This window comes from Melanaphis sacchari, unplaced genomic scaffold, assembly GCF_002803265.2.
Source record: "Melanaphis sacchari strain LSU unplaced genomic scaffold, SCAv2.0 Contig168_pilon_pilon, whole genome shotgun sequence".
NCBI classification, from domain to species: Eukaryota; Metazoa; Arthropoda; class Insecta; order Hemiptera; family Aphididae; genus Melanaphis; species Melanaphis sacchari.
The window spans coordinates 152,361-178,281 of NW_020270779.1; the positions used below are offsets into that span (position 1 = coordinate 152,361).

A 25,921-nucleotide genomic window follows, 5' to 3' on the forward strand; every position below is an offset into this window, starting at 1 on the left:
TAGTATAGGTATTATAATATATACGTATCACGTGGAATTGTGGAGGGTTTTGACCTATACGCGAACATGACAAAGAAGACGACGTTTATAATAATAATAATAATAATACAAGTATAATATACAGCGCACTCAGTGGAATATATTATATACGTCACACGGGTCGTAAAAAAAATACAGCCGTTGGCGTCTGCGGTGGCGGGCAAGGAAAAGGGCATGCCGCACGAGTTGTCAGAGAGGGTGCGCAGAGCGACAACGACAGCGTAGATTTGCGTGTGCGTATGTCGTATATATCATGTGTGTGTGTGTGTGTGTGTGTGTGTGTGTGTGTGCGCGCGTAGAATCGATAAGTGTTCGTCTCGAGAGAACAGACCCCGAGCGAGCGCGGAGGGCTTCGTTTTATTTATCTTTATAATATATTATTATCATATAATGTCACTATAATATAATTTTTCTTCAAATTTTGTCTCATTCACCCCCTTCGCAAATAACCACCCATCTATATCGTATTAATCGCAAACGGCCGGATGACAACGCACTGTTTTAGCGTTACGGACATCGGATTAAACGTTGAACTGACGTGCGCGCGAAGACATTCTCTGACGTAGGTAAATTTCTTTTATTTGTATTATTTTCAGTTTTTTTATTTTTTTTACATTTCGCTCACGACACGGCGGTGCTGCAGACGATTGCCAAAACGAGTCGTCTGAGACCTTAGGTACGGAAGAATAATAGTAAAAACGATATAATATCGCCGTATACCTTATATGTATTTATAATATATATATATATTACGGTAACGATACAACGGGTGAGTTTCAGACGATGTGATAATGGAGAGGGTCGGGGAGGTGCACGGCGATACTGCCGTGCTAGTGGCAGGTTCGGACTCGCACGCACGCACAGACGCACACACACACACACACGCACGCACGCACATCCCATCGTGCACCACTTCGCGTAGACTGTCGTCGTCGTCGTGTGTAATCTGAAGTCTAGACGTCTGTTGTAATCAGAGACTCGACGAGGCGAACGACGGCGGCGGGCGGCGGCGGTGGCGGTGAAAGAGAAGGATAAGGCCGAGGACGAGGACGATGACGGCGAGGAGACGGAGGAGAATGTCTAGGTGGAAGACCAATAAGACGGTAGTGGTGAAGGCCGGGGTGGAGCGGTGCAGGAGTTGGGTTATACGTGGAAAAAGAATTACCGGTCTCGACACCAACCCCTCCGTCCGTATAACCCGACAACCCGACTACCCGCCGCCGACGGTGTACTTGCCGCCACCGCCGTCACACCGACGTGTGTTTTTCACCTCCCGACGGGAACGCGGTTTTTTTTATTTTTAATTTTTTTCCTTTTTTGTTTTTTTTTTTTTTTTTTTTGCAACCACCATCTACGTTGCGTCGCAGACGGTTGACCCGCAACGCCCGTGGTGATCGCAGCCGCCGCACAAATGTAGAACGGTTGCCAACGGCGCGAGAGCGTTATGCGACATAATTACACTATGACGGACGCGTATACATCACTATACGTAGGTACACGTAATATTATTTCGATATAATAATATTGTCATTGAATATCTCGTGTACTCGTGCGCGCGTGTGTGTGTGTGTGTGTGTGTGTACGTAGGTAGAGGTAGTCGTTATTCGTTTATAAACAATGATAATACGTACCTAAAGAGTTCAATAGATACGCACAACAATGATAAGATTTGACCGAAGCGTGTAACCAATGATTTAAAATCGAAATAAGCCAATATAATATGTATTTTTTCTTAATTTTACAGCTTATACAGTATACGAAATGATTGAATCGACCGGATCTACAGTAATAGTAATAAGATACTAAGCCTCATGCACTACAACGATTGCAGCGGGACGAATGTTTAATAATAATTACTAATCAGTAGGTAATTGTTATCGTAAAATATATTTTAAAGTTACACAATAATTTTGTGTAAACTATGTGGTAAATTAAAAATATGTAATCAACATTTTTTCAACTTAATTAATACATAAAAATATAACTTTTATTAACTTCTAAACTATAACCCTACTGCCTAAAACTTTAAACATTACGACTAAACTTTTAAGTTAAATTTTTTTTATTGTCTCGATAATGACCAACAATAATTAATCAAAATTAAATTATACGCACATATTTAATATAATTATATTATGTTTCAAGTTCCATTACTCCATCTCACTGTATTACCAAATCTTTCCGAGACACTCTCTGGATACATACAATTTAATATTACTATGCAGAAATCACTTTTGAAATTTATAGTTACATACACGCGTATTTGTCATTAAAATCTCGCAGTCTAACCATGTTTTAAACTTTAAGGTTTCTACATGGTGTGAGTGAGATATAATTTGATTTATATGGTTAATTTTATTTTTGAGACTGATATCCTTAAACTTCCTAAAAAATGTACCCATTCTATTATATATTTAATAATACAATTTATACAATAATGTTTTAAATATATTGTAAATCTACTTTTAATCATAAACCCTAAATGTAATTTTATTAATAAACTAGACAAATTAGAAATTTATAAACATAAATCATAGAATTATAAGAATTTATGATTCATAGTTTTCAGTGCATCTAAAATGCATTCAAATAGAAAAAAAGATAAAAAAGATCGAAAATACATAAAAAAAACAAAAATAAAACAATGATGATGGATGAAGCATCAAGTAAATAATAACTAGGTGAACTAGATCAAAGATTTATTATATGTATTAGCATAGAGTATTTATACTTATACATCAAATATGTATTTCATTTTTTTCAGCGACTTTTTAAAAACGTTGTTATGTTCGCGAATTGCCTAATGTTGATGAATTTTTTTTTTTTTACATATTATTGCATATTTCAACTATAAACACGAAAAATGCATGTTTTGAAATTTATTTAAATGAAAGCTGTGTAAAATACTAGATGCCACATCGTGTTATGCTCATAATTCTAATTTCATAAATTCAATAATTCTATCTTAGAAAAAAAAATTAATAAAAAACCTTTACCTATTTAAAAGTAAGACATATAAAGTGACTTTTTATGTTTTGTTTTAAAACTATAAAATGACTCATCTTTCACTTAACGATAAATTAAAAATTATCAGTAAATTAAAAATATATTTTATTATTTAAAATGTTTTAACAATATGTAATGCGCAGTTTACTAATCTAAATTGTAAATAAAATAAAATCTTAATAATAACGAATAACTTGTAAATTTTATATATAAGATTCTGTAAAATAAAAAAAGGTTTGATAACCATTTAAAAAAAAAAGTTTTGTTCAATTAAATTATTTATGATTTTTTTTTTTATAAGTTTTTAATATTTTTAACAAGGATTTCTTTTTAAGTCGAATCTTGATTAGAACATACAAAGTTTGAAATATAAACATTTAAAATATCGAATTTTGTTGTAATAATAATTATAATGAGCAAAGTTCAATATTCTTAAGATAACGAAAAAATCGAGAAATCGACATTTGACATAATTCGAATCTGCTATACCTACTTGTATATAATTAATTTAGGTACAAAAATACGTCTATTTAAATTATTTTGAAAATAAACTGAGAAAGTTAATTTAAATTAATATAATTCAAATAAATTGGTGCATTGTTATAAAATACAGTGAGAAATATTAATTAAAACCACCAATTAGTATAATTTTTTACCTTACTTCTTTAATGTTTAAAAAAAATCTTTATTGGCTATACCTAAACTTGTATTTCATTAAATAAAATAGAAAAGTTTATTGTTATTTAACTCTAACCATAGGTATAATGAATAAATGCAATAGGTAAAATAATGTTATATGGGAATTAGGAATCCGATGGTGACCAATTATAGTGATTAATTTACGAAACTCTTCACTCTTCATCTCGTCCAACGACATAACAATGCCCAGTCTTCCAATTAAAAACTATCATTATGATTCCTCAATGAAAATAATTATAGATGTCTAACTCTCCCCCGTCTGAATTCGTGGTTTGAATTTATTTATATATTAAGTTCAACAATCAGTAATTGGGAAAGGAGGGTTGTCGATCCAAATAGTGAAAGAAATTCACAACGGACAATCACTATTTTTTTTCATCTAGCTGAAGTTAAAGAAAATATACATATAAAACTAAATAACGAATTTAAAAAAAATACAACTTGTTATTACTCAATATTGTAATAGAATTTGAAAAAATACATCAAATAAAACCGAACAAGTCACCTGCTAAAGTGTATTGGAAGTGTACCTCGTTATTAAGTTTTATCACTGTATTGGAAGTGTTAAATTTCAATTTCGATAGTAACTCATAATAATATATTCAAAAAACAATTCTGATCATTTGAACGAAAATGATTTTTCAATTTTTACTTCTAATTTTTAAGGATATTTTATGATATATAAATACTACTCTAGGCAAGACGGTGAATTGTGGCCAAAAACATCGCATACATTGTATAATATTGTTATATATAATTGGTATTAATTTTTAAGTCAATACTAACGTACAGTAAAAAGGTAAAAATGGCTTGTAGTTAATATCTACATATTTTCAAATTTTTATTGTGTATAGAAAATTAGAGAATATATTATACAAATAGCAAACAGTTTTAAGTTTCTAGTCTCTACAATTAATATTTTTTTGTATTTCATCAAAATAACTAAAATTATTATTTTTGTTTTAATATTCAATTTTAAAATGATTTAAATTTAAAATCTTTATAAATTGTATAAATAAATTGTAATATTGCGAATATCTAATATGTATTTTTAGTATTATTTGGTTTCTATAATAACAAAAAATACAGAAATAAGTAACGTAAGTATAAAAAAGTTTAATATTTTTAAGTTTTACATTACCTCCTACGACCAACATAAAACTTACATATTTTACGTAAAATAAATCTTCAGAAGTATTATACTAAAATGTAATAAATGCACGTGTTTAATTTGATTACAATACATTAAGAGGACATCGCACCCACATGTATTGTCTACATCTTACACACATACGACTTAATTAATTTTCGTTCATAGTTTCAATAGTATGCTTTTAGTTTTGATATTAAAGTGATTTGACCTATTATCAAACTTTTAGATAAGAACATTATCTGTATTCTGTCGTTGGTTTTTTACGATATTTTAATTTTTAAGTGAATTATGTGCATTTTCAAATATTTATATTTTTCATACTCATAACTCACTTAAAAATTAAAATATCGTAAACAACTAACGAGAGAATACAAATAATTTTCTTATCTAAAAGTTTAATAATAGGTCAAATAACTCTAATATCAAAACTAAAAGCATACTATTGAAACTGGTGAACAAATATTTGCTATGTTGTACGTGTGTAAAACGGAGAGAACACATTCGGGTGCGACGTCTTCTTAAGTAACTTATTTAAATATTTTATAAATAATACAATCGATTTAAAAAAATAAATAGTTTATATTGTCATTTCTTAGTAGTGCTTTCATAATTTTGGTTAAAAAATACATATTATCCATACAAACGTGCAATCAATTCATTACAACAATAGTATTATGATTATAAAGCTTAGCCGTTAATTTTTAAGCAATTGAAATATTAAATTAAAAAACTATATTACCTATGTAATTTTAGATAAAATTTAGATCTCTTATAATAATTTATAATTAATTTTATATTTATAAAAAAAAAAGTAAATGTAACTTCATAATACATAAAAACTTTTTTTTATTCCAATGGATTTTATCAAAGTATTTTTACACATTTTAGAAAAATAGAAATATAACTTATCGTTCCATTACTCCCATTAATAAAAAACATGTCTAGATTAAACACATAAAAAATAATAATACCGAAATTACATAATTCAACCAACATTTTATAAAGTTATTAACGAAAAAAAAAAATTGAATCAACGAAATAAGATGGTATTTCTAATCAAAAAACCTAAGAGTCACAAATACATGGAAAATATTTATTTTTTACTTAAAAACAGTTTGTTATTGTCATTGATACACTGATAAACATAAAATAATTACAAAACATAAGCATGTATTTGATTAGAGTTGACAAGTACGCAATGATTAAAATTATTATTGATAAAAGAGCATTTAAAACATTTTGAAACTCTTAAAGTTGAAATTTTTTGCTAACACAATTATCATTAATTATTATTCATTTTTAATTTTATTGGTATTCTTTCAAAAGTTCAAACTGTGATTAAAATCATTATTATTATTATTATTATTGCTATCAAAATTATTTTAGTAGAATAAATGAATACTAAATAATTAAGTTATTTTGGTTACGGCCTAAAGGACAAAATGTTTAAATTAGACTGTTGAATTTAGTGATATTGGCATAATGACATACAATATATGTATTTATAAAGATGTAGTGTAAATTTGTGGGGTGGAAACAGACTCAGGTATAATATATAATATCACAGACGGCCGAGACGGGGCAAAAAGGGGCGACGGCAGTATACAGCGACAATGGAAAGAGGCAGACGTCTCGACGGCCGTATCGACCGGGTAATAACTCCTGGGGCCTTTCCAGACATAAGTACAGCCGTTGGGGCTTTCATCTAACATAAATACGAATTTTAAAGCAGAAAGATGGGAATTATGTATTTCACGTTGCATAGGTACTAAACACAAATCATTTTCCATCACCACATTAATTTGCGTATACTAAGTAGCAAAAATATTTCAAAAGTAAAATAACAAAAAAAATAAATAGTTTTTCATAAATTTATTAGGATTGTATACAGTTTATATCAACTTGTATGACTACCAAAAATAATAATTGATTTTACTGAATTCTAAATGTGTTACGTTTACCCAACTTTGACATTTTGAACACATCATCTCCTAAATTATATTTATTTTTATAGGAGTATAAAATGTAGGACTTGGTTTTAGTAAATAATTATATAAATGTTAAACTGTTAAAGTAGTTGAACATTTTATTAGATTTTTAAAATCATAATTTTATAAAAATACCAATAGTAATAATGTATTAAGTTAATATACTTGGTTTTAATTTACAACTATTTGTTACTTGGAAGGTAAGACTCAAAGTGATCAAAAATATTTCAAGTTATATATTCTATTAAATGTCACAAAATTATTAATTCTTATTGTAATCAATAATTCCATATTTTTATGTGTTCTATAATGTATAAACATTATTTTCAATTCTATATAACAATTTAAAATTCATATACATATATAGATATATATATATATTCATATATTATATATAACTGCTTAAGAACCCCTTTTACACCCGATTACACAAAAACCCATATCCCTTATACACTATTATTCCAACCAGTGCATTTTTTTAATTGCAACATTATTTCAGACCGAACTTAAAATCATTTTACATAAACTACACTAATACAATATAATAATTTTATAAACATACCTAATCTAAAAGTAACTAAATAGTCAATGTGAAAACATTGATACATTACTATAGATAATTCATACAGCTATTCAGGTTGTACTAGAGCAATAAACAGAAAATAAAACATAGGAGCATTAATAATTTAACACTTTTTAATTTGTAGATTATTTATTTTAATTTGAATATTATTTTAAGCAACTTAGGAAAAACTCGGATTACTTTAGTAACACAATCAGTCGGAGACATACCTATTTCGGCAGGAGGCATTCCTTCTCAGTTACCAGTATAATATACATTTTTAAGTATAAATTATATGAATAGAATATTGAAAAATTTTGTTTTAAATCATTTTAATATTATAAATAATAGTTTATAATGTTTATATTATATTTACTGTATTTATAATTTGTTATAGTTATAATTAGTTTTAAAAATCACACTATTAGTTTTGAAAGTTACTAAATGCTAGTTGCTTTGGGGTAATTCAATGTTTTAATTTTAATACGTGATTCACTCATTTTCATATGATAATAATTTGCATTATTTTTTTTAAACAAGCACGTTTTATATTGATTTTTTGTCATTTTTTACTAGGTAATTGATTTTGTTTATATTTTTATGCTGTAGATTAAAAACAGAGTTTCCTTTGAGAACATTTATCTAGATTAACACTATTTTATATTAATACAAAATAATGACTATACCTATTACCTACCAGAAACTTATTTCTTAACAAATTTGTCAAAATTAATATTTAAGGTTTAAAATACATTATACTGTATAAAATTTTAGTAATTTATTTATATAGTGAGTATTGTATTACTGTGGGAAAATAATAAGATTGTAAAAATAACTATTGAATAAAATTAATATTAAAAATAAATTTTGTAAAAAAAAAAAAATAATTTACAGTTAAAAAATGCTTAAATTATTAAAAGTAGGTATAATATATTTAGGAATTTTAAAAACAATGTTTTAAGAACCATTATTTACCCGAATGTACAGTACAAAAAAGAACAGTGTTGTCCTGGAATTCCCATTAAAATAATTAATCGTTCATTAAAACAAAGAAAAGAAAACATTAAATAAACTACACACATGGTCACAATAAATTTAGAGCAAATACATGTATACCTATAACATTTTGGTAACGGCTATTTCAAGATGAAAAAAACCGGGCAAGTGCGAGTTGGACTCGCGCACCGAGGGTTCCGTACAAACCTGCAGGTATATAAGTAAAAGTTTTTTTTATTTTTACGGCTGTATTTTTTCAATAAACATCAAATATCGTTTACAGAGAAGGTTTTAATTCCCTCGCAAGTAGTCGCGAGTTTGAAAATATGCGGCTTAAATTGTTATTATTTCTTTCGATTGCGTTGACATAAAAGTTTGATTTTGTTACAGTTTAAAGGTATTATAGACTTAAGTATTTAGTATGAATTTTAATTTAATACCTCATCGCGTTCATGAGATAAGGAGTAGTAACTTTGAAATTTTCAAAATTGTCAAAAATATTTTTCAAAAATATTTTTTTTTTATATGATGAAACTAAAAATTTACGGTTTTCGTAATTTTTCCTATATCTGTACTATAAGACGTGACTTCGTACGAAACTTCAAGATTCTAAGTTCACAGGAAGTACCCTGTAGGTTTTGATTCCCGTGCGAGTTTCGAAAATTTGCGGAAATTTGCGGCCTAAATGGCTGTATCTTTTGATTGCGTTGGCTTAGAAGGTTGATTTTTCTACAGCTTCCAGGGACAGTAGACCTGAGTATCATATACAAATTTCAGTTTGATACCTCCACGCGTTCCTGAGAAAAACGCTCTTGACAGACGGACGGACGGACGGACAACAAAGTGATGTTATAAGGGTTCCGTTTTTTTCTTTTGAAGTACGGAACCCTAAAAATGTATTTTTTTTATCAATTTATACATAACTAGTAATTATTAAAAACAAAAAAATTTAATCTAAGTAAAACTATATTATAAAATTTTGTAAAAATGAAGTTTTTTTATAGAGATTGTTTATATTCTAGAAAACTAAATAATAATATATACACAATACTGAACAAAGAATGAAATTTAAAATGAACTCTTCTTAGCTAAAGAAACAATAAATTAGTGACTACATAGCTTTAAAAAAAAAAACTAACAATAATCTCGAAAGATATTTATTAAATTCTTCATTTATTAATACGAATATTTAACTTCATTCATCATCGAAATTAACATCAATACTATTTATTATTGTATAAATGTGTTTATTAATAACTTCCATAATAATTTTTTTTTTTTTTAACTATATTAAAGTTACTTTTTTTATGTGTTTAATTGTCCTATCTCTTTTTATATTCTGATTTGAACGAGCATAAAATGATAGCTATAATACCATTTAAAATAACAGCAGGTACCTACTGACAAATCAAAGTTCATCTATATATTTAACATACCCTGAAATACCTAGATTAACTTATTATTTTTTTATTTATAGCTCATACTTTGCTTCAACTACTCATCTATTATTTTATTTGAATTTTGAACACAAAATATTATTAATTATACATGGCATGCATGTACAAAGCATTAATGAAAATCAACAATCGTTAAAACTATAAATTATGTTGATAAAATATAATTATGTTTATTGGATACTGCTCTATAAGAATTTATATGTTTTGGGAGAAAATTTATAAGAATGATTTCAACAGCCATCAACCACTTTATACATAAAATATTAATGATTTTTCGTTAAATGATTCAACTATAAACATATTAATTTTAATTTTAATAACTTAAAAATAAAGATAATATTAAATGTAAATTTATTTATATAATTAAAACTTCAATTTATCATACACATTATATATATATAATTGTATTCAAGTATTTAGTATTTATTTATTTAAAATGTTAATATATCGTTGTTTGCATAATACTCGCACAACTTTAAAAATAAAACGCTCATTTTAATAATATATTACGAATTGAATAATGTTACTACTTAGTTATATAATTTTCTAAGGATAAAATAGATTAATACTTCACCAATAAACAAAAAAAAAAAAATAATAATAATAAACAAGTACTTTTTCAAGTTTTGAAGCATCTAAAAATTGTATTTTTTTAAAATTAAATTTACCAATGTACAATATATTTTCAGAAATTAATATTTATTGTTGCTGTTTTACTAATTATTGAAAAACTAAATATTATAAATAATATTTAATGTAATTTTAATATTGGTGTGAGCACACCGTATTAAATGTGCGAAAATAAAAATACGATATAACAAAACATACACGCGGCATAATTAAAAAGGGTAAAAAAGGTAGGTATTCGCTCTACTGTATACCTATTATTTAATAGGTATCAAGTATATATTGTCATTGAGTAAGTTTAGATAAAATTTAAGTATTAAATTTGAATTCAATGTTAAGTCATTACATACCTACAAAAAATGACTCTGAACTAAGACTATCTATCAATCTATATTACTATGTAGTCATGTAGATATATATAAATTATGATATATTACTTATTTTATTATTAGTAATACAGTAAAATAATGAATTTTAACTATTGATTCTATTAAATCATTTTAATAGTAATTATATAGTCTATCATATATCATTGTTTCTATTAATCATTCAGTACCGACTTGCAGCAGAACAGTATAAATCAGTTTGTGATAAATATAGGCAATAGCATATACCTATCAATTAATCTAAATATTTTAAAAATATCGTAATAACATAAAAGAAAATCAAAACATTTTAAAATGTCAATAAATAGATCAAAATAAGTCAAGATATATTTAAAATAATAAATGTACAATGTACACGAATAAAAAAGTCTAATAAAAACATTTGGTAAAAATTTGAAGTATATAAGAGACAGATATCTGTTTTTAAATTACAATAAAATAAGAAAACTGTTATTAGATAATAAATCGGTATTTTACGTGTGAACTTCGTAAAATTTCAACTTCAGACGCTTATATAAAATATTTGTAGAATTATGTAGGTACACACAACTCATTTTTTTCATTCAAACGATAACCCATAAAGAACCTTATATTAAATATTCAAACCTTAGGTACCTATAAATACTAAAAATGTTAGGATTTTTTAACTACAAAATAATTTGCAAAATTTTAACGATTTTCAAGAAATTATGCTTTATGAGTAAAGTAATATATAAATATATTGTTTTACAATTATTTTGTTTGAGTTGGTCCACATGATAAATAAATTAAAAATGCTTAGATTTTCCACTTTGAGGGTGGTTTGTGCTGGTAAAATTGAAACTAGTTGATACTTGTGAAAGGAGTTCAATTGTAAAAACATTGAAATTATTTTTTAAAATAATTGGAAAAAAAACAAGAATAATTACGCAAAACAGTTTTTGACAAAATCGATTAGGTTTTTCTAGTATAACTTAAAAACCAACAACTTTAGATGCGTGATACACTAAATGTTATACATTAGAATTCTACTCATAGCATTTTTGAAATATTTTGACTCTTTCTGAGCTATTATATTATACTATATTTTTTAAATAATAAACATTTAAAATTATTCAGTATAAACACCAATAAAAAATGTATCGCTAGATAAATAAACTTCAAAATTTAATACGATTGAATTCAATTCTATACCGAATATAATGGTGACATTTTTGTTTAATATAGAGTTCATTGCACGAAATTCATTTATTAATTACTAAACTTGGCAACTGTTGACATATGTTATATAATATTTCACTTTTAAAAAACCTATTACAAACATCCATAGTCCATACTAATTATCAATTTTAAAAGTATCGAAAAATAAAGTATATATTATCATGTGCGTATACATGTTATTATGTGTGTAAGAACAAGAGCTACATCAGTGTAATTTACTGATAAGATACGAAAATAACAAAAACCAAAAATATTATAGGGGCCGACTTGATCTCATCATTATCCGCCCACATAAATCTACGTCACTGATGCCGTTGTCAGGTGTGATCATCATATAATACGACATGATATATAACACTTTTCCGTGCAAATTTTGAAAAATACGAAGTGTATATGAATAATAATAATCATCATATAAGAGCCGTCTGGGGCTATTGAACGAACCCGATAGCGTATTTCCGAAGGGTAACAAATTTGGCGCATAGTCGCTAGAAATCGGTGAGATTCCGTAAACCATATAGTGTAATATCTATAAAATAGCATTTCATACATATTTTTATTTGTTATAGATATTTAAATAATTCAATTACAATTGTTTTTTTTCAATAAGTCATTCAATATTATAGGTAATTTAAATATAAATAAGTTTGATATATTTAAAAAAATAAATAATGCAATAATGTCTTTGAAGCTATTTATATTTGATAAAATATTAATGTTTAAACATAGGTATCTTAAAATATTATTGTAAGCATGTGTATTATTGTGAATAATCATAACTATTTATGTTTTAAATAGTGCTTGGGAGCATTAAGTAATAAGTAGAAAGAAACCGAAAAACAATGACCTAATTCCACTATTTTACAAAAAAAAGTTCAAAAATGTATACTATCACATTTCTATTTCTATGCAATATGTGTTTATCGGTGTTTTGATTTTCATATTGTTTTGTACTGTATTTTATGTAGTAATATAATAAATAACTTATAGATAAATATTGCTCATAACAGTATATAGAAGACGTAAAACTACATGGATTACACATACTCGCAGATTTCGGGCGACCATGTACCAAATTAATTAGCGTTCAGAAAAACGCAACCTGGTATGGGTCCATGACCTGGGACAACCCCATTTTCAGCAATAGATGATGCGGTGAGGTAGCGGCTCGGTGCTCGTAGATAGGGGTGAGGGGCAGACACGCAACCACCACGTCGACTGGTGGCAGTGGGGATACGCACATTAAAATGGCTAGACACACGTACTTCACCATTGGATCGAACAGATCTACGGAAGTGTAAAGGGTTAGGGGAGGAAATGGTAAACCCTTTACAATACTCGTGAGCATCTACTCATTCAAGCCAGTTTATAGATTATTATTATTTATTATTTATCTCTATAGTTATGAAGACTGAGGAGTAAGAATATATCGCCAAATACAAGCAGCACATATTATTATACATATATTAGATTTTTAGTTTTAATGAGAGTGTACCGATATTCCGTCTTGTGATTGGTGGCAACTGTAATATACATATCGAACATGCCCTATATATCGTCAGTTTTCGACAACATATTCAATTCAATCCCGTCATTTTAGTATTTGTCAAACTAATTAAAACTCATCATATTACCGATTGATGTTTCCTGGGGTAGAAGACTAAAATACCAATTTAAGATAAAAAAAAATACAATAGTTTTTGAAATTTTTAACCACCTCAAATAACACCATTAATAATATCATATTCAGCTGATAATTTACACATAACGCTGCAGGTATAGGTAATCAGAAATTAGAAAGTTTTCTAAAAAATGTCTATCTTTTATTATTATACGAATGTTGGATTTTATGTATCAAGAAACAAAAAAATAAAAATATATACTCAATCAACCTGATTAAAATATACGAATACCAAACTCATTTTGTATTTAAAAAATTATTTATGTTAAGGAATACATAAATTAATGTATAAATTAATTAATTACTTAATTTATATTAAGTAATACTCGTATAATGCTGTTTCTAAATATATATACAATATATGTAACATATCTAATATACATACTTCATATGAAGCATATTCATAATAAATCTCTGTAAAAACTGTATTACACATTATTTTTTGTTAACTACATAAAAAGCTAGTCACTATTTTTAGTTTAAGATTGTTGTTTGAAACGTATTAACTCTAGAATATGTTTTTAATTTTGTTCACTTTAATTATAAGTATTACATACTGTTCAAATCAAATTCAATAAAAGATTTGAAATTTTATAATAATAATAAAAAAATAGGCAAGTGAGTACCGTTTCTCTGTATATCATATAGATATCGAATATGTCACTATAATAGGTGTTAAATTTATTTTGATGATGAATAAATATTATTATTTATTATATACAAAAAAAAAATTCTAAGCGGAGATGGTTTAAGCCTATGTCACTAAATACATAATATAAATATAATATACATATGTATATATATTTTTTTTTATTTTAAAATGAATATACATATTTAAAAAAATGTATTGTGTTCAGTAAAATTCATAATAATATACATAAAAGTTTAATATCTTCATGAATAATGTTTTTGAGTTAACAAAATAATTAACATTGTCATTCATGATTAAAGTAAGTAAATTTGTTCAAATTTAAATTACAAATTCATATAAAAAAAATTGTGCCAATGTATCTTTATAATTTTTATTTAGACAAAAGAACTTATGTAAGATTTGTCATTAAATTTTCAAAAATTTTAATACGGTTTTTTTATAAAATAAAATTTTAAAAACTCAAAAATTGTTCATGTCTAGCTCAAAGAATCAAAATATTTTGAAAACATAAGCATGTATAGAAAATTATAATATAAACTTTGATGAAAATTTCAAGTATCTACGAATATTGGTTTTTAAATTAGAACAAAAAACAAAATTGATTTGATCAAAAACTGATTTTGCATAAAAATTCCTGTTTTTCTTAATTTTTTTTCCTGATTAATTTGAAAAATATTAGTTTTTATCTATTTGAAGTATAAATTTGATATAATTTTCTATCAAAAATATCTTCAAAATTGAAAACCAAAGTATTTTATAGAATACTCATCATGAACACATACAAAATAAAAACACACATCACTATAAAAATTACATTCATCATCCTCTCAAAAACTAAAAAAAAAATTTTGTCAATTAAATGATGATAATTTGATAAAACTGAAAGTTGTGGAATATTTATAAACATGAAAATTTATCACCTATCGATTTTATGCAAGAAACTAAGTTCTTTATTAATGAAAATTACCATCTTAGTGTAATATCAGATTTTTAAATCATAGTAATGTATATCAAAATAAATTACTTTTGATAACTAAAATCCTAGTTGAACTTCTAATAAGTAATATTACTGGCCTACTGATTTAAAAAGTTAATAGCATCAGCTAGATAATTAAGAAGTCATTCATTACAATGAATTTAATCATATCAATCTTTGGAATTGAATGAAACAAATAACATTGGAATATTATACATAAATAATTATCAAAGTAAAATAAAACCCATCACCGAAATTAATTTAAGAAATGAAAATGTTAAGTAAGAAATAAAACCTAAAAAATAATAATAAAAACTTAATATATAAGGTACACAACTATATTAAAATGTATATTGATAATAAAGAATTTTAGTACTGAATGTCCCTAAATAAACATAAGGAGCTATGAATGTATCTTAAAATAAATGAAGTAATATATGTGTATAGAGTCAAAGATGAGTAACATGGTAGTTATTACACTTCTAAATGTATTATGTTTTGTTGTTCCAAGGCTCAAAATTTTAAATACAACTCGACTATGTTACAAAACAATAATTTAAATTCTTAAAACTACTACTATAGTTAGTACAACTAAAATTATGACATGTATTTACGTATACCCAAATGTTTTATTTAAAGAACAGCATATTGTTTAGATTAGGTTGCATTAGATTAAAATAATTCATTATGAAAAATGTTATCCATTTAAATAAAATAACAATCACTATAGCCATTTAAATTCAATTGTTGATAAAAAAAAGTTGAACAATTTAATTTATAAATATTATAATTTAAGTTAATATAAAATTTAAATTTATATTTAAATAAAACAATGGCTTATTTAAAATCAAACATTATTAATTTTGTTATTTTTAAATAATAAAAACAAGATAAACTTGTAAAAATCTAAGACAAATTTAACTTGAACCAAATTAACATTTTCAAACTCCAATCATTAATAAATTTATAAACTGAAATCACTTAGTTTTAATTTAATGATAAGATCAACATAGATCTATTTTAATGTTTAAATTGATAAAAAGTAAAAAAACCTTTATAAAATATGATTATGCATTATTGTTAATACCTAATTATCATTAATTATATCCAATAATAAAGAGATTAACTTACCTTGCTAAAGTAACCAACAATATGACATCCATCTTCGTCCTGAGTAGTCATTATATAAAACAAAAACGGTTCTACATCATAATAAAGGGTTTTATGGTCTAGAAAGAACTTTGCCAGTAAACATAAATTTTGACAAAATATTTTGAATCGTTTTCCATCTACTTCCCAAACAGATATACGGTCTTTCCTAAAAACAAATATAAATACATAAATTTAAAAAATTTAACAAAAATAAGAAAATAACTTGAAAAATAGAATAGTAAAATAAAGAAAATCAAACTTGATAGTTAATCTAATTTTAAATACATATAAAATATTCCATGCTTACCGATAAACTTCATCACCAGGTGGATGTTTCCAAACACATTTAAGTTTATGCCTATATAGTACTGTTTTACTTTTAATATAATGTAAACAAAATTCACATAAGTACAATTTTGGTACTTGTGTATATTCTTCTGGATAAGGACTTTGGTACCAAACTTCCATCTCATATTTTCCCATTTCTAAATATTTTGTGCCTTTAAAATTTGGTAATTGTTTTAAATCTTCTTCCTATTATATTAAACAAAGAAAAATATATTAAAATTTACAATATATACTATAAAATTCTGAACCAGAATATTTTCTAGAGTATCTACATACTCGTTGCACATTAAGAGCACATCCAAAATAACTTTCTCTACTGCTCACCATAGTAGATGGAGGATGAGAGTTTAAAAAACTAATCAAAACCTGACTGAGCGTAACAGATGCAAAATTGGCTGCTGCCAGATCATACTATTAATGTGCGACGAGTATACACAAAAATTAAATTTTAAATAAGTAGTTAATATTTAATAAGTTATAAGTATTGAAAAAAATTAAATTAGAAAAAGTACTGAACCATAACTTTGTAGGGTGATCTGTGCCATTCTATTCAACTTATCTAAACTTTATATATTTATAAGTTATAATACTTTTAACTAATCAATTTGTTATTCAAAATTTGATTTTTATATCTTAAAACTTTAAAAATATATTCTTTTTCAGAATATGAAATTAATTTGTATATTTAATACAGTAAAAATTTTAAATTCTTAAATAATTTTCTTTTTTTTTTAATGTTATTTTGTAATGACATTAAATAATTTAAAAATATTTATTTATATATATAAACATTCAAAAGTTAATACATAACACCTAAAGATATTTAAATGGGTCATATTTACTAATAAATAATATAATATTAAGAGTATAATGAGAGAAATTTTCCAAAACACATATATCACTGTTGACACAAAAAAAAACCTCTTATGTACTTAATATAAAAAAAAAAAAAAAACAAATAACAATTTAAACATTCCAAGTGTACAATAAACTAAACATTTTTAATAACTCATAAACTAAAAAATAATAGTTAAATTATCAAAAAATGAAATTCCAAAAAACTAGTTACTATAAATAAAAAGAGATAAGTGTTCTATTTAAATTAAAAATAAGTTATATTTTGTAAATAAATAGACGAGAATCTCCAGATGGTCTAAAAGCAAAACTATGTCTGATACAAATTAATTATAGTAAAATTCATTCTGTATTTATAGTGATGATTAGAGCTCGGATTCCAATGCATTTGCATTTTTTTTTCAAACGTCTTACACGATGCTTTCCAAGATACAAATGTATTTCAAGTACTCCGTATTCTAATCATAAAATTTTTTGGAATATTTTTTTAATTTTTTTAAGACATATTATAACTAAAAATATTGACTCGATTAAGTACTATGTAATATAAATTATTTTCATATTGAACTTAATTTTTTATATTATACTTTTTTTTACATAATAATTTGAATTTTTATAATACATTATGTATTTTTTGATATATTTAGGACATTTTTTAGAGTCTTTAGGTCATAAATGCATTTTATTAAAAGGCATTTTTCAGTATTTTAAAGGGCATTTATATTCAAACTCTAGTCATAATAAATTATAAAACGTAAATAACTCGATCTAATATAAAAAATATTAAAGAAATCATCATGTGTTCACCTAGAATCTTTTTTTTTTTTAATATTGAAATTTGAGAAAGTTTATATGTTTTTTTTTTTATTATTATACTTTAATTGAAAGCAGAAATCAGTTCTTGAAATACAGAAAACAATTTTTACTATATTCTATAAACATAGACAAAGGCTAGTTCATCAATCTATCCATCAATAGAAAAATGCATAGTCTATTTATCTAATAAACAACAGAAATATTGTTTTATTTGCACCCTTATCAATTAATTTACATTCAACTAAGTTTTTAAATTACAATAAAAAAATATACTTATGTACTGATTTAATATTTAATTACTTATAAAGATAATTCCAAAGTAATCAATTTAATTTAGTTCATAAAAACATTAATTATTTGATAGTAATATTATGGCTAAGACTCTTTTATTTTATTAATATTCATAATTTTTTCAGTTAATAGAAAATAAAAAAACTTATTTAATATTTTTACAATTATCTTATCAGTTATATTTATTGATACTAAGCAAGGAAGCAAGATACTAACGATTTTCTCACTGGCTACTGCTTGTGCTTCTTGAAATAATTTAAGATCATAGGATGGTATATTAGAGCAGTTGAGTATATCAGGCTCTAAATCTTTACCAACATATTGGTCACTTTGGGAAGTATCACTACTCGTTTCATTTTTTTTTTTATTTTCAATCTCACTTCTCATTTCTTTCACTTTATCTCGATATATTTTTTGTTCGGCTGAATTGGATTTTAATGCTCCTTTTAAACGTTCTTCATTTTTCTTAAGTCGTTCAGACAAATTTTCCTATAAACAAATATATAAATATACGTGGTTTATAAGAATCAAAAATAATATAATACATCATCACTTATATTATTACTTGGCATTGTTTAATAGTTAATCTATGATACATAGGACAGGCTTCTGAAGTGAAATGACGCTCATATAGACCATTCAAATGACCTAATGAATCACAACCATTAACTGGACAAAGTCTTTCTTCTAATTCAACAAGTCCTCCAGTATTCAATCTCTTATCAATACAATTTAGTGGCTTACGAGTTTTGTCACGAGCTTTTTTAGTAGGCGATTTGCAACTAGTACTTGTTGATTTACTTCCTGAAATCACAAATTATATTATTTTATATATTAGTTAATAAAAAAATTAATATATGTATACCAGTATCTGAATCAGAATCTGTTGCAGTTGTAGTTCTATGACTAGCAGCTAATATACGACTAACTCTGGTAGATCCTCTAGTTGTAACAAGTTTTTGGTCTTGACCAGTTTTAGAATTGGAATTAATATTTGAACCATTTTTAGTTGGTTCTGGAACTGGATATTTTCTAGGTCGTCCACGTCCTCTAGAGACTTTACCACTAGATGAAGATTCATTAGCACTTGTAACTTTTGTAGCAGGTTGTGGTGTTTTATTTAAAAGTTTCTTTTTATGCTGTTCTTGTGTTGTTTTTTTGATCTTTTTGTCTAATGACGAATCTGTATCTGAAGATTCTAAATATAAATGAAAAATAAATATTTATGATTTTTATTGTAACATACAATTATCTGTAGAATAATGGATAAAATGAAATGTTAATATTAGTACTAGTAATAATATGTGCATAAGAAGAAATCAAAATCTAGAAAGGCGATAAAGGGGGTTTAATTACTAAAGTCTATGATGATTAGTGTTCGGACTGCATATAATATAATTATCACATTATTAATATACTTTATAACCAACCACCACACATAGACACTTACATAATACACATAAAATCTGCATATTATGTATATAAATGAATATTGGCATTTTGTACATTAAAAATTAAAATTTATAATATTTAATTAGTATGGAATGAATTAATACGTAAATCTTTATTTTTATTAGAACAAGATACTTGAAATTTGATAAGAAATGTTCACAATTTAAATCATTCTCATTAGAATGACACCAATTTTATTTTACACATTTCTACATATTTTTAAATATATTTTATCATTTTATTATTTATACATTTTCAAGTCATGTTGCAGTGAACAAAAACAGCCATTTATCGGTATATTGTCAAGATTTATATTTTTAATTAAAAACAAAAAAAATATGTCTTTAGTATAAAATTGTCAAATCAGCGATAAAAAAATTAACACCTATTAGTGGAGAAATAATCAATGTTGTAAAAAAGAAAATTCATGCTGTTACAAAAAAAAATTGTAATTGTTTAATGCAACTCATCATTATCCATAAATGCATTGTAATTATACAAAAATAAAAACTTTTATCTCACATATTTTATAAATTATACTTCCATATTTATACATATATTTTTTGTATTTTTTATTACATATAAATCAATTCCCTATTATTATTAGTAGTGTTTTGATAATCAACCCACAAGTGCATATAATTTTAGTTTTTTTTTAAATCAAATTTATGAATTATTATTTTTTTGTAATAGTATTTCATTGTTATTGTATGTATAATTTTATTATTTTGTGTTTGCTAATCATCACAAAACTCAAAAGAATTGTGTTTACTAATTGTTGAGTTTTGTTTTTTAGTTTTTATCATGAATATAATTTCATTTTGTGTGAGTGAATAGCCACATTTTTTTATTATAACTAATCTATTAATGTTCTAATCACCAAATTCCTATCGTTTATAATAATAATTCCATGGGTGCTTATCGCCCCAGTTGTTAATATTAAATATTATATTTTTTTCTTATGACATTTGTTCTAAGGTATATTTTATGAAAAATACAAATGTTTAGTTACTTTTATCTGTATGAATTTTTATATTATTTAGGTATAATTAATTAGTTTGCTCAACAACATAATTTGTAAAAAATTGCACTATTTTTTGTTATCATCTATTTTTGAACATTATTGGACCAAAAATACCTAAATTGTTTATAACTTTTTGAGCCAAGAAAACTAATATTAAATATTTATAGTATTATGAAATTCAATATATTTTGTACCTTGACAAAATTGCATTGAACTAAATTTTATTTATTGTTTATTTTTGTCATTAGCTTTAAATTTACATATATATAGGTATTCATTCACATATTACATATCTCATCCCACAATATCACTCACTAGTCTTGCTTAGCAAACCTGCCCGCACTTCCTTTGAGTATTGCTATACATAATATATAATATATATAAATATGTAAAAATAAGTCAGTTGGTGAATAATGAAATGATTCAAAGTATTTTTATGACCAGACTGACAACCTAAATAAATATTGTCTGTTGACTGTTTCCAACCCAAACAATTAGCAACTTAAAACAATAGTTTAAATAGAATAACTCAATATTAAGTAAGAAATATAATACTCTAACTTTTCAGAAATACTTTTTAAAAATTACAATCATTAAAGTTCAAAGATATATAAACCTAATTCAGGTTTCTTATAAGTTATTGGTAATCAAGTATGTTTTTAAAATATTAGATATTTTATTAGACAACTTTTAATGCATATTTTTATTTATAATATATTAGTATATTATACTAACCAGAACTTGCTGATGTTAAAGTGGATGTTTTAGTTGTTGGTGAATGTTTTTTTAATTTTGCCATTGCTTTTGGTCTAGGTTTTACTAATGTTTTTTGTGTAGTAGCAGTTTTCATTGGCGTAAGTTTTGGAGGTGGAGGATCACTGTCACTACTATTTATCTTATCTGGGCTGAAAATACTTTTAGACTTTGATTCAGGTTTTTTAACTCCATCAGAGATAGCTGTAGCTTTAGATCTTGGTCCTTGACTACGTTTAACATCAGATTTTTTGTTTTTATCCTGTGATTTTAAAACTGCTGCAACTGTAGCAGTAGCTTTAGGTTTTATAGGTGGAAATTTTCTTTTAGTTTTTGTTTCCGCATCTGTATCTGAATCAGTATAGATAGCAGCTGTTAATTTAGGAGCTGTATTGGGTTTACTTTTAAATTTTTCTGGTGAAGACTGTTTTTTAGAAAGTTCTGAAACTTTTGGCTCTGAAGAAGTGGATGCTTTTTTCTTTGGTGATTTCTTGTGTTTTTCAGATTCAGAAGAATTATTTTCAGTAGTAGATGAATTCTCCGTATCAGATGAACTTGTGGAATCAGATCCTGATGTTGATGATGAAGAACTACTAGAACTATTAGTACTAGAATCTGTACTGGAAGCTAAATCTTTACGTGCTGTAGATTTAGGTGGTGTTGATGACTTATTAACCGAAGAGCCAGATTCCTAAAATACATGTAAAACAAGGAATTAAATTAAAATCTAAAATATTTAACAAAAAAATAGGACTTGGATATACTAATTTTTTTTATTTTTTATTTTTTTTTTTTTGTTTTTAGAACAGCAATTTGTTTGCTGAGAGAATGTGGTTACTTTACTTATTTAGAGACTAGCAAGTAAATGAAGCATATAATATATATTATATTATTATGTTTTAACAAGTAAAAAACATTAAGAAATACTTAATAAACATCTCAATTTTAATTTTATCGATATATTATTATAAATGTATGACAATATAGGTTTATAATTAATAATCAATACAATACAATAATATGTAATATAAAATCTCAAATTTTAAGAATTGAGCAGGTTAGTAAAATTAATTTTTTTCAAATTCTTACAAAATATAAGAAAGAAAATATCTTTTAACCAGACAAAAACTTTATTCATAGTTTTATGATCAAAGATTTACCTAATATACAATATTAAATATTAGTCCTATCGGTTTAGATACAAGTTATAACAAAGTAAATATGATTTATCAAAATATTTATAAAGTACCCAGATAAAAAAAATCAAATATCTAATAAATATAAAACTATAAACTAGGTATAAAGTTTTCATCAAAAAATAACTCAATGTGTCTTACCTAGTAATGTCAAGTAAAAAGATGAAACAAATTTAATTGGTTTAAATTCATTATTATTCTTTAACTTTATAAGAATAGAATCGTATAGTTTAGGACAGTGGTCGGCAATAGGCGGCCCACAGGCCAAATCCAGCCCGTGAAGGAAAAATGATTGGACCATAAAAAATATTTATTTTTTTAATAATGCTGGTTTTCCACACATAATATATATTTTATCTATTTTATGATGTATTTAGAGATTACGATGGTGTTTATCATTTATTGCTATTTACAATAATAGCTGCGATAACACAACAATTATTAACTAATATCTGAGTTTTTAGTTTTTACAGGCCCTCGGAATTTTTTTTTTTTTGATTTTCTGGACCTCCATAGAATGTAATTGCCAACTCCTGGTTTAAGTTGTATAAAGTAAATCAATGTTTAAATAAAATAACATAGATCTATAGAAAGGTTTTTCTAATATATTAAAAAAAGAATAACAACATGATACAACTAATAATAAAATATATTGAATTTAATAATAATAATTTTCTGCCATTTTGTAAACAACACATTGTAAACTCATAGTAAAATTGCAAGTAGTGAACGCTGGTTATTTATTACATTTACTCAATAACATAATATAGTAAAATAACTTGTAATTAAATTTAAATTCTCAATAGATTTGATATCTACATATATTTAATAATTCATGAAATTTAAACAATTTTGATAATTTGATGTCTTTGCGTAAACAAGTTATAGCATTACTTTAAAAAAAAATAATGTATAATTTCTATTTATACCTAAATTATAATAAAATACATATAGAACATTTCTAATAATTACACGGATTGGAATAAAGCATATACGATTAATGCAATTCATTTTTATTTTTGTATGAAACCATTGTAAAGAAAAATAAATAATAAATAATTTTAGAAATATAAATAATAATGAACAACATATTATATTGCCCATAGTAAAATTGGTTATTATCGACTAGACTAACGATATACTAACCTTTTTCTTCACCGTCATCTTGTAGGATTAATTAAAAATTATGCACCATTAACAATAAAACAATTTTAAAAAGGAAAATACAAAAATTCAACGTAAAGTAGAAAACAACAAAATTACAACCGAACTCGGTTCTTATCTGTTTGTAAACAGTTTAGGACCGGGAATCGCAATTCAAGGGGGGACTAGATCAGATATTTAAAAACGTGATAACAACAATTCGATTTTCAATAGTCAATTATGCCAACATTGAAACCGAAAAATCCCACCAAAACGTCCATACATAGAGTTTTAATATTTTATTTATACTCAAACTCAAACCAGAAGGATTATAGTCACTAATAATATAGTATAATAGTATATAGTATTATTATAGTATAATAATTAGTATATTTTAGTCAAGACGATAAGATTTTAACCGTATAAAAACGTATTTTGATATAAAAATCATGTATTCACACATATTATTTAAACCATATTAGATGTATAGCAAGGTTTTGATGCGTATGAATGCATATTATAAATGTTTTTTTAGTGCATAAATAATAAATATCAAGACTTTAATTTTTATGACATTTTATGAACTTACTTATTAAATTTTCATCTCAACGCTGACTACTGTCCCAACAACTGTAAATATTTCGCCATTTCGGAGTAAACGTATCATTTGATTTTTATAACTAATTCAATTTTATAGTTGCATATTATTATGATCGATTTAAAACGGTACCTAAAACATAAACAGAAGTCGGGTAGATTTCTTTGAAGGATACCTTGGTACCTAATTAAATCTTACCATAGATTAACATAATATAACTGTTTAAGCTTATCTATATTTATCTATAGGCTACCAACAATTTTTAAATATATTGTTATAATAGTGTTGGTTATAAATATTTGTTCACCATTATTTGTTTTTTAGATTTATTCTCGAAAATACATGAAAACTAAAATTAATTTCCAATCGGAGTATAATGAATTGGTACCTATATTATCTCTTTTAATATTTCTAATTTGATATATACACACGATTAAAGTTAATATAATACTTAGTTTATTGTGTGTTAGCAAAACATTTTTCAACATTAGAAATAATTTGATGATTATGCAATCATTTTTAACGGCTGTACTATTGTGGTGTTCAGTGTATTCACAGTAGTACAACTGTACTATTATATTATTTTTTTAAATCACTGTTTTTCATAAAAGTAAAGGAAATGGTTTATAGGTTATTGAAACATTTTTAATGGCCATGGCTTTTAAAGTAATTCTTGACTATATAATATTTTATAGTATACCAATAAACCGTATGTTTAAATAGTAAAATGGATTGGTACATAATTAATTTCAAACATAGTATACTATTTTATCACTTAAACTTGAAAGATTTATACATTTTTTATAATTAATTTTAGAGAATTTTGAGCAGTTAATTCTATTAGAATTAGTTTCAACGAAAATTTAATTTT

General features: G+C 25.1%; 1 protein-coding gene across 2 annotated transcripts in view; it reads right to left on the reverse strand.

The window, feature by feature from the left end:
- Positions 1 to 24,567, reverse strand: part of LOC112592317 (histone acetyltransferase KAT7) — a 93,300-nt gene extending 68,733 nt beyond the window's left edge. For both annotated transcript variants that reach the window (XM_025336335.1, XM_025336336.1), the window contains exons 1-7: positions 24,456 to 24,567; positions 22,096 to 22,804; positions 19,750 to 20,082; positions 19,450 to 19,688; positions 19,101 to 19,373; positions 16,882 to 17,108; positions 16,554 to 16,740 (exon numbers count right to left, since the gene is read on the reverse strand). In XM_025336335.1, coding sequence (XP_025192120.1) covers positions 16,554 to 16,740; positions 16,882 to 17,108; positions 19,101 to 19,373; positions 19,450 to 19,688; positions 19,750 to 20,082; positions 22,096 to 22,804; positions 24,456 to 24,473 — 1,986 coding nt within the window. In that variant the 5' untranslated portion in view covers positions 24,474 to 24,567. The remainder of the gene's footprint in view (positions 1 to 16,553; positions 16,741 to 16,881; positions 17,109 to 19,100; positions 19,374 to 19,449; positions 19,689 to 19,749; positions 20,083 to 22,095; positions 22,805 to 24,455) is intronic.
- Positions 24,568 to 25,921: the final 1,354 nt, after the last annotated feature.